Source organism: Anomaloglossus baeobatrachus, chromosome 4 (genome assembly GCF_048569485.1).
Source record: "Anomaloglossus baeobatrachus isolate aAnoBae1 chromosome 4, aAnoBae1.hap1, whole genome shotgun sequence".
NCBI lineage: Eukaryota > Metazoa > Chordata > Amphibia > Anura > Aromobatidae > Anomaloglossus > Anomaloglossus baeobatrachus.
Genome location: NC_134356.1, coordinates 621340026 through 621351444, shown reverse-complemented (window position 1 = coordinate 621351444; position 11419 = coordinate 621340026). Strand labels below are relative to the sequence as shown.

Here is an 11419-nt window from a genome sequence, read left to right as displayed (position 1 = left end):
GCAGAGGGAGGCTCCCTGCAGAACTATACTTAAGGCATCCGCTGACCAATCACAGGCAGCAGCTGGTATAGGTTTATGATGTCAGCTGCTGGCCTCTGACTGTCCGGCAGCTGCCATTGGATTAGGGCTGCAGAGAGCTTTGCGCGGCGCTAGCAGTTCATTCAAATGAAAAAAAGCGCTAACTAATGTGGCCCAAGCACCGGCCGCGATTGTCACAGGGTCCAAGGGTCTGCGGGTTGCAAGAAGAAGCCTGAGGGGCCACATGCAGCTCGTGGAGCGTATGTTTGAGACCCCTGGTCTAAACCCTGTAGATTCATGCTTTACATAGATTGCCAAAATTGCAAGGTTTGTCAAATCTGTGTGAGCCTCTAAGGACAGAATACATTGTCATGTCCCCAAGTATTACATATAACTACAGTTAATACGATGCAAATTAAATAAAGTAAACAGGCCCTTTAAGACCATTAACATGATGCAAATATGTCATTTTATTCTCAGGTCAAAAGGTATCCATACAGCCATGAAGGCCAGATAAACTATATTTCCAAAATAAAGCCGGCCATGGGAAAGCTAAAAAAATCATTGCATTTGATCACGAAAGTGAAAGCATTCTCCACAATTGTGAAGAAAAATGGAGGACTAGTAAACCAGCGCTATTTCTACGATGATGACTTGCTGACTCCAGTCCTGGTAAATGGTAAGATTATCTGAATATACATATATAATTCATACTCACACTGAGTTACTTAAAGGGAATCTGTCACCAGGTTTTTGCTACCTCACCTGAGAGCTAAATGTTCTTGGTGCAGAAATCCTGAATCCAACAATGTATCACTTAGATTACTGGGTGCAGTCATTCTGACACAATCATAATTTTTAGATTTAGACATGTAGCAGAGCTGAGAGAGCTAACCACGCCCACACCAGGCTCTCTATAGGGGTTGTACACAGACAGTGAAGTGTCAATCAAAGGAGGAGGCGTGGCGGACTGCAATGCATGTGACAATGATAAGAGTCCTGCTGCTTAAACAAACATAGTAACTAAGCAACAGATTGGACCTTAACAAGACAGGCATCACTGAATTATCTGTGTTAACCCTTGCAGCATGCTGGCTTCAGCTTACATAGCAAAAACCTGCTGATAGATTCCCTTTAAAACGCTTCTACCCACACAGTTTTCAAATTTTTGTTGCCTCAATTTTTCATCGCTGCTTTCCAAGACCCATAAAGAAAATGAAAGAAAACATTTTGTGGTGTGAATTTGAAAAAAAAACTCTTTTTTTTTTCTTGTTACTTAAAAAAAAAAAAAAAAAAAAAATTGTCACCATACTCTTAGACCCATTATTTTACTTATTTTTTTTTTTTTTCATCAATAGAGCTCCATGGACTTGTTTTTTTTTATAGGATGAACTGCAGTTTTATTTGATCTGTATTATTTTATGTGATGAATGCCAAAATAGGGTGATTTACATTTTTCATGTTTGTGGGTATTTTATATCTTCAAAATAGTTTGGGTTTTTTTCCATTTTTTTTTTTTGGTCACACCTGGACCTGCCAACGCATGATTGCTGGTAACATACACTGATAATCATATGTATTGCAGTGTATTTTGTTTTCATTGTACTAACATGGCAGACATAGGGGCTTTAGCAAGACCTCAGCTGCCAAAATAACCCATCCACAGCCCATGATCAGAGCTGGAAGGCTAATGTGGTGACGGAGGGTTCTCCCCTTTGTCATATTGCTTAGATGCTGCAATCATTACTGACTTTGGCATAAAAGGGTTACACTGTTACATTCTGTTTCAGCTTCCATTGCTGCAGTTAGAGGTGTGTGTGTCGGCTGAATAACACAGCCAGCATCTGCCGTGTACTGGAGAGTAGAGATCTAGGGTAAAAAAGCACAATAGGGATTTTTCTGATGATTCACAAAAAAAAATACAGGGTGCCTTCTCACCTGATTCAGCTGTGTGGTACACAACAATTGAGAATGTATAGTGGAGGCCGAATAGCCATGGGCAATGCCACCGTATAGACAAAATGAAATGGAGAAGTATGTTGTTTCTCTGTGCTGCCGTTAAAACCGGATAAGAAGAGTCAGAGATTCCGAGACATGTTCTGTATGGTTTATTATGTACGGGTTTCAAGGCTAACCAGCCACTTTATCATGATACAACCATAATGGTTGCATCCTGATGAAGAGGCTGAATAGCCTTGAAACACCAAGATAATAAATCATACAATACATATCTTGGAATGGTGGATCCTGATGAAGAGTCTTGATAGCCTTGAAACGCATAGATAATAAACCATACAGAACATATCTCAGAATGGTTGTATCCTGATGAAGAGGCTGGATAGCCTTGAAACGTGTAGATAAACTATACAGAACACATAGGAATGGTTTTATCCAGATGAAGAAACTGGATAGCCTTAAAATCCACAGATAATTAATGACATAGAACATATATCAGAATGGTTGCATCGTGATAATAAACCATATGGAACATACCTCAGAATGGTTGCATCTTGACGAAGAGGTTGGATAGCCTTGAAATATGTAGATAATAAGCCATACAGAACATATTTTGGAATGGTTTTATCCTGATGAAGAGGTTGTATAGCCTTGAAATGCGTAGATAATAAACCAGCCAGAACATACTGTATTTCGGAATTGGGCTCGATCGCCTTGAAACACATAGATAATAAACCATACAGAACATATCTTGAAATGGTTAAATGGTTGTATCCTAATGAAAAGGCTCGATAGCCTTGAAATGAGTAGATAATAAACCATACAGGACATATCTCAGAATGGTTGGATCCTGATGAAGAATGTTGATAGCCTTGAAACGCGTAGATAATAAACCATACAGAACATATATCGGAATGGTTGGATCCTGATGAAGAGGCTGGAAAGCCTTGAAACGAGTAGATAATAAATCTACACAGAACATATCTCAGAATGGTTGTATCCTGATGATGAGGCTTGATAACCTTGAAATGCGTAGATAATAAACCATACAGAAGACATAACGGAATGGTTGGATCCTAATTACGAGTCTTGATAGCCCTAAAATGTGTAGATAATAAATCATACAGAAGATATCTTGGAATGGTTGAATCCTGATGAAGAGTCTTGATAGCCTTGAGACACGTAGATAATAAATCATACAGAACATATCTCGGAATGGTTGTATCCTGATGATAAAGCTTGATAGCCTTATAGTGCGTAAATAATTAACCAGACAGAACATATCACGGAATGGTTGGATCCTGATGAAGAGTCTTGATAACCTTGAGACACTAGATAATAATTCATACAGAACATATATCAAAATGGTTGTATCCTAATGAAGAGGCTGAATATCCTGAAATGTGTAGACAATAAACCATACAGAACATATCTCGGAATGGTTGTATCCTGATGATGAGGCTTGATAGCCTTGTAATGCGTAAATAATTAACCAGATAGAGCATATCTTGGAATGGTGGTATCCCGATGAAGAGTCTTGATAGCCTTGATTCATGTAGATAAATATATATAATTATTATAAATAATAAACTATACAGAACATATCTCGAAATGGTTGAATCCTGATGAAGAGGCTCGATAGCCGTTAAACATATAAATAATAAACCAGACAGAACATATCTTGGAATTTCAGACTCTTCTACAGTTTCAATAGCAACACAGAGAAACCCCATACTACTCCATTTCAGCCCGAAACCTGCTCCATTGGCTCATTGTTCTTTATTGGGGGTATCTAAGCTTTAGGAGATGATGTGCAGCAGATGAACACTGCACCTGGGTTTGTACAAAACAGGCAAGAAGAGCTCCAGCATCAAGTATGGAAGAGGGATGAGATGCGACATGAATTTGTGATAACACAGATGAGCTGAAGATACAGAAATGCAGCCTAGTAGCCAACTGCAGATGATTTTTTTTTCTTCTATTGTGGTGACGTTTTTGTGTAGACCACAGATTAAGTGCATTTAACCCGGTCTCTTTTTTTTTTTTTTATTTTTTTTTTTTTTTTTTTTACCAGAAAACATTACCATCAATAAAGTCGAGGTGGAAGATGCCCCTAGAACTAGGTTCCTGCACAGAAAATCATCGCAGCACAATATTCGAGACTCAAAACAGAAGTCCTTGAAAATGGAAGGCAATGACTCTATTGTGGCCTTATTTTTGGAAGGGGAGAATGTGCAGCTGGAAGGTAAGTCATACTTCCCCTGACACTCTGTGGTCCATGTGCCCGCTGTAAAGCCGATCCATAAGTGCTCTTACCAATGTGGTCAGTGTAATTTACAGAAAGTTATATAAATATAAAATCTACGATGAAAAAGTAATAGCAAATATGAAAAAAATTAATGTTTTTTTACTCAATAGAATTAACACTCTCTCGACATCTGCTATACATGCACAGTGGATGTCAGCTGTCATGTATGCTGGGTGTTGCTGTATCATACAGATGGCACCTGCCTCTAACAGGAACAATATGGGACCAATTCTGATCGCTGCTGTTTGACTATATACAGTTAGGTCCAGAAATATTTGGACAGTGACACAATTTTCGCGAGTTGGGCTCTGCATGCCACCACATTGGATTTGAAATGAAATCTCTACAACAGAATTCAAGTGCAGATTGTAACGTTTAATTTGAAGGTTTGAACAAAAATATCTGATAGAAATTGTAGGAATCGTACAAATTGCTTTACAAACACTCCACATTTTAGGAGGTCAAAAGTAATTGGACAAATAAACCAAACCCAAACAAAATATTTTTATTTTCAATATTTTGTTGCAAATCCTTTGGAGGCAATCACTGCCTTAAGTCTGGAACCAATGGACATCACTAAACACTGGGTTTCCTTCTTTCTAAATGCTTTGCCAGGCCTTTACAGCCGCAGCCTTCAGGTCTTGCTTGTTTGTGGGTCTTTCTGTCTTAAGTCTGGATTTGAGCAAGTGAAATGCATGCTCAATTGGGTTAAGATCTGGTGATTGACTTGGCCATTGCAGAATGTTCCACTTTTTTGCACTCATGAACTCCTGGGTAGCTTTGGCTGTATGCTTGGGGTCATTGTCCATCTGTACTATGAAGCGCCGTCCGATCAACTGTGCGGCATTTGGCTGAATCTGGGCTGAAAGTATATCCCGGTATACTTCAGAATTCATCCGGCTACTCTTGTCTGCTGTTATGTCATCAATAAACACAAGTGACCCAGTGCCATTGAAAGCCATGCATGCCCATGCCATCACGTTGCCTCCACCATGTTTTACAGAGGATGTGGTGTGCCTTGGATCATGTGCCGTTCCCTTTCTTCTCCAAACTGTTTTCTTCCCATCATTCTGGTACAGGTTGATCTTTGTCTCATCTGTCCATAGAATACTTTTCCAGAACTGAGCTGGCTTCATGAGCTGTTTTTCAGCAAATGTAACTCTGGCCTGTCTATTTTTGGAATTGATGAATGGTTTGCATCTAGATGTGAACCCTTTGTATTTACTTTCATGGAGTCTTCTCTTTACTGTTGACTTAGAGACAGATACACCTACTTCACTGAGAGTGTTCTGGACTTCAGTTGATGTTGTGAACGGGTTCTTCTTCACCAAAGAAAGTATGCGGCGATCATCCACCACTGTTGTCATCCGTGGACGCCCAGGCCTTTTTGAGTTCCCAAGCTCACCAGTCAATTCCTTTTTTCTCAGAATGTACCCGACTGTTGATTTTGCTACTCCAAGCATGTCTGCTATCTCTCTGATGGATTTTTTTCTTTTTTTTCAGCCTCAGGATGTTCTGCTTCACCTCAATTGAGAGTTCCTTAGACCGCATGTTGTCTGGTCACAGCAACAGCTTCCAAATGCAAAACCACACACCTGTAATCAACCCCAGACCTTTTAACTACTTCATTGATTACAGGTTAACGAGGGAGACGTCTTCAGAGTTAATTGCAGCCCTTAGAGTCCCTTGTCCAATTACTTTTGGTCCCTTGAAAAAGAGGAGGCTATGCATTACAGAGCTATGATTCCTAAACCCTTTCTCCGATTTGGATGTGAAAACTCTCATATTGCAGCTGGGAGTGTGCACTTTCAGCCCATATTATATATATAATTGTATTTCTGAACATGTTTTTGTAAACAGCTAAAATAACAAAACTTGTGTCACTGTCCAAATATTTCTGGACCTAACTGTAAAGGGGTTGTCTACTACTTTTTTATTGATGGCTTATCCTTAAATAGGTCATCAATGTCTGATCAGCTAAGATGCAACACGCAGCACCCCCGCTGATCAGCTGTGTTCAGTGCCGGTGGTGGCAGGTGGACTGTAATGTTCAGTTACGGAGCTGTCCTGTCTCTTCTGATAGCGGCCATGGCCGGGTACTTCACATCTACCTTCCATTCAGATCAATAGTCGCTAGGGGAAATATCTCTACTGTCGCTCAGAGATTCTAAGGGCCCACAGATGTCTATGGGTGCCATACATGGACCCAAACATGCATGGATCTTTGGGAACTTCTAGTTAAATGTGTATTGGAGCATCCATCCTGAACTTCTCTCAACAGATGATGTTGGGTTATATGAGAATCGGGTAGTATTAATTTTAAGGCTAGGACACACGGCAAGTAAAACGGTCTGAGTGAAATGCGATACAAAAATTGCATTCCATTCGGACCCATGTTACTTTATGGGGCAGTCCCTATCTGCGATTATTTTCTCAGCCCTAATCAGACCGAGAAAACAGTCTCATCATGCTGCGGGTATAATCCGATCCATATTCACTCGCACCCATACAAGGTTATGGGTGCAAGTGAAACATTGCACTGCACTCGGATGACACCGGAGTGCAGTGCGATAATCGCATCAGCTGCCAATCAAGAAGATAGGGAGATTAAACCCTCCCTCTTCTCCTCAGTGCCCGCCCTATTTTCTGTAGCTGTGATCCGATCGCAGGATTGCATCACAGTGGCATCACACTTGGCTTACACTCTCAGCAGAGTGGGAGCTAGCTATCGCATCCAATGCACTTGAATTGGATGCCATACGCTTGTGTGGCCTTAGCCTTAATGCCCAACCCTTTTTGTTATTCAGGATAGAAGTCTCTGCCACAGTTGTCTGGCAGCAGCTCTCTCTGACTCTCCTTTGTAACAACATGTGGCTGTCCGGCTGAGAGCTCATGTGTTTGGGGTGTCAGGAGAGATACTTGAATGTTCTGCATAATCAGGAGTCAAAACTACCTTTTATACCGTGTACACAACCTAACAATGGTGTAATGTATTTCTTTGCAGTAAACCTAAAGGTGGAAACTTACCTCACAGAGAAACCTGATAAGGACAACCTGCCAGTCGCACTGGGGATTGTAGGCTCCAATCTTTATTTATGCTGTACTACAAATGAGGGGACCACAAATGGGGTGCTCAGGCTCACGGTGAGTATCTTAACCTAAAATATAATGAATTTGCTCTTCAGACACTACCTGTCACCTGTCTGGGCTCATCTATTTTACTAAATACTTACTCTTTCTATTAAATATCCACGCCTTTTTTTTTTATTTTTATAACTTCATGGTATTCCTCCATGTGTATGATTTCACAACTGAGAATTATCATTCCCTTTGTCAGAGTCTAATACTGTCTGCTCTGATATGACACTGGCTACACCAGTTTTTGAATTATTCATTACCGGGGGGAAAAAAAAATTATATATACAGTATATATATATATTATACTAGCTGTACTACCTGGCTTCGCCCGGGTTAATAACCGCTGTTAACAAAATAGAATATATTAACAAAAATGTATTCTGCACACAAAAACCAGAAAACAAATAGATAGAAATGTAAATTATTAAATTGTTGCCTATATTAACCAATCAGAGCTCAGATTAATTAACTGTAGCAAAATAGAAGCTAAGCTGTGATTGGTTGCTATTGGCAGCCTGATAAATCTCCAGGCAACAGAAAGCCCTCCCCCTGACAGTATATATTAGCTCACACATACACATATAGACAGGTCATGTGACTGACAGCTGCCGTATTTCCTATATGGTACATTTGTTGTTCTTGTAGTTTAGCTGCTTATTAATCAGATTTTTATTTTTGAAGGATAATACCAGACTTGTGTGTGTTTAGGGCGATTATGTGGTGAGGTTGGTGTATGTGTGGTGAAATGTGTGCTGAGGGTGGTATATGTGTTCAAGTACGTGGTAGTGTGTGGCGCATTGTGTGTGTGTGTGTTCATATCCCTGAGTGTGGTGAGTATCCCATGTCGGGGCCCCACCTTAGCAACTGTACGGTATATACTCTTTGGCGCCATCGCTCTCATTCTTTAAGTCCCCCTTGTTCACATCTGGAGCTGTCAATTTGTCCTCAACACTTTTCGTTTCACTTTTTCCCCATTATGTAGATAGGGGCAAAATTGATTGGTAAATTGGAATGCGCGGAGTTAAAATTTTGCCTCACAACATAGCACCCGGCGCTGCCCGGGATAGTAACTGTCTCTGTTTCTCTCCCATTCTCTGTCTGTCTGCACCTCTGTATATATCTCTCTGTCTCCCTCTATCTCTTTGTCTGTCTCTCTGTCTGTCTCTTTCCCTATCTCTTTCTCCGTATGTCTCAATCTCTTTCTCCGTCTGTCTCAATTTCTTTCCCTGTCTGTCTCTTTCCCTGTCTATCTCTTTCTCCGTATGTCTCAATCTCTTTCTCCGTCTGTCTCAATCTCTTTCCCTGTCTGTCACTTTCCCTGTCCCTTTCCCTGTCACTTTCCCTGTCTGTCACTTTCCCTGTCTGTCACTTTCCCTGTCTTTCCCTGTCTCTCTATCCCTCTCTTTCCCTGTCTGTCTCTTACCCTGTCCATGTCTGTTTCTTACTCTGTCTGTGTCTGCCTCTTTCCCTGTGTATGGCTCTTTCCCTGGCTGCATTGTGACATGCCTACATTCCATATAAGGGCGTGGCTGCGCATTCTTCTGAAGTTCTGGCTGCACTGTGGCTCCCAGCTCCATTCGCTTTAATGGAGGCAGGTTTTTTGGCGAATAACTGTAAAGCGTGGGGTTAAAATTTCCCCTCGAAACATAGCCTATGACGCTCTCGGGGTCCATACGTGTGAGTGTGCAAAATTTTGTGGCTGTAGCTGCGACGGTGCGGATGCCAATCCCGGACATACACACATACACACACACACACACACACACACACACACACACACATATATACACACACACATTCAGCTTTATAGATTTTATATATATATATATATATATATATATATATATATATATATATATATATATATATATATATACACACACACACACAGTTAGTGCATCCTTGAAATTTTTCCAAAATATTATAGTAATTACACATTTTCTTATACACATGTTTGTCTCCTTTGTGTGTATTGGACCAGCACAAAAAAAAAAAAACAGAAAAAAAGCAAATTGGACATAATTTCACAGAAAGTGCGAAAAATGGGAAGGACAAAATAGTTGGCACCTTCCCAAAACTGTGGGTAAAAGTTCACTTCAAGCATGTACTGTTTGTTCATACTCACCCGTGGCAAGTAACATCTGCGGGCAATATCAAAATCACATCTGAAACCAGATAAAATGGGGAGAAGTTGACTCAATCTTTCCATTGTGTGTCTATGTGTGATACGCTAAGCACGGAGAACTGTCTGAGGATTTGAGAACCAAAATTGTTAAAAAATATCAACAATCCCAAGTCAATTTCTAGAGATCTTGATGCTCCTTTGTCCACGGTGCACAACATAGTCAAGACCTTTGCAACCCACAGCACTGTATCTAATCTCCCTAGACAGCAGTGAAAAATTGATGGTCACAGGATAGTCTCGATGGTAGAGAAGACATAAAAAAAGATAGACTACAGTAAGCCAAAATCCTTCTGGGAAAGCTCCTTGTGGATGGATGAAGGTGCCAACAATTTTGTCCAGCTCGTTTTGGGGGTTTTCTGTGAAATTATGTCCAATTTGGCTTTTTTTTTTCTCTTCTTTTGTGTTGTTCCAATACACACAAAGTGAATAAATCTGCATAACAAAATATGTATAATTGCAAAGATAGAAATAGTTCACTTTCTGGAGCCAACACCTTAAAACATACAGTACATTGTGTGTCCTTTAGCTTTTAGATGCACCATAAATGTATGAAAAATGAAATACTCAGAATCTGAGCTAATTTTTTCATTTTGTTTCTTTAATCCAGGAAGTTGACGACATAAAATCAAAAGTCGATGATGACTTGTTACCCTTCATCTTCTACTACAGAAAAGTTGACAGCCACAACAATACCTTTGAATCGGCCGCCATCCCTGGATATTATTTAAGCACATCTCAAGATGAGGGTGAGAAATTACATGTAAGACCGGGGAGCGAAGTCTTCATCAGAGAGTTCAGACTGACGCCAAGTTTAATTTGAGTGCAATAACTCCTCCATCATTTCATTTCGGCTCCTCAAAAGCTAAGTCATCTGCGCCTCCACAACCATGTCAAGAGGGACATGTGGGAATTTCCCAAAACGCCTCCATAACATTGGCAACCATAGGAGAACAACTCAGTACAAGCTGACCCTTCCATGCACACCCCACTATAGGAGTGTGACACAATGCTACCATGTCTGCTGAGGAACTATTGCACTAAACCCAATGCCATATGTGTTTTATTGATTGAACTGTGCAATGTAGGCAACAGAGTGACAGTTTTATGTGTAGGCTATAAGATTATATTATATGGCACACTGCAAGGGGTTTAATTGTAAGGTATGGCACAGGGTACCTGTCACGTGGTGCGGGGCAGTAGCTGTGAGCAAGGCAGTCATCTCTGACAACTCAATACATTATATAAAGTCCTGGCTGGATGTGTTGTCTTGTAATATGTGGGCGCTACACCTTTGCAGGCCCCATAATGATCCATGACACCCACGTTGTGCAGCTCTGCTTATTAGCCAGAACTTAGGTCTGCTTCCACTGCATGCTGGGTCCTATCTGACCTCCTGAAAGGAAACTGTCTCTTTCCCTTCACGCTAGGCCCTCCCACTCTGGGCTAGTTTAAACATTAACTCTAACTCTCCCTACTGTCGTGCAGTATACAATCTATCACTAATAACACACGTCACAATACACATCACACATAATAACAATACTTGTGTCTTCAAGGGGGAATCTGGGCAGTACTGTATGTCCATCTTCTTATACACCATCCATCCTGAAGTATGCCCTGCTTCCATACTTCTGCTCACATTATTAGATTTAGAAGATCATTGTTCTGGGCAGCAGGACTGTCCTGATCGATATTACACAACTTAGAGGCACACCACACCATTAAGGTAGATGGGGCTCCTCATCCGCAATGCCTGCTGCGTGCTTTGAGAAGGTATCTCTCAGAATTTCTATGGTTTTCTCATAGGTAACAGA

General features: G+C 40.7%; 1 protein-coding gene across 1 annotated transcript; it reads left to right on the top strand.

Annotated features, from left to right (window-relative positions):
- The first annotated feature begins 511 nt into the window (after nt 1–511).
- On the top strand, nt 512–11156 carry LOC142301920 (interleukin-1 beta-like). The gene is made up of 4 exons (XM_075342965.1): nt 512–697; nt 4049–4219; nt 7287–7426; nt 10213–11156. The coding sequence occupies exons 1-4, from the start codon at nt 562–564 to the stop codon at nt 10423–10425; spliced, it is 660 nt and encodes a 219-aa protein (XP_075199080.1). The 5' UTR covers nt 512–561; the 3' UTR covers nt 10426–11156.
- Nucleotides 11157–11419: the final 263 nt, after the last annotated feature.

Bases quoted from the DNA above. Each gene is read 5' to 3' on its own strand.
- LOC142301920 (XM_075342965.1), top strand. From the start codon at position 562: ATGGGAAAGCTAAAAAAATCATTGCATTTGATCACGAAAGTGAAAGCA. The intron at 698-4,048 runs GTAAGATTATCT...TTTTTTTACCAG, and splicing joins GACTCCAGTCCTGGTAAATG to AAAACATTACCATCAATAAA. The intron at 7,427-10,212 runs GTGAGTATCTTA...TCTTTAATCCAG, and splicing joins ATGGGGTGCTCAGGCTCACG to GAAGTTGACGACATAAAATC.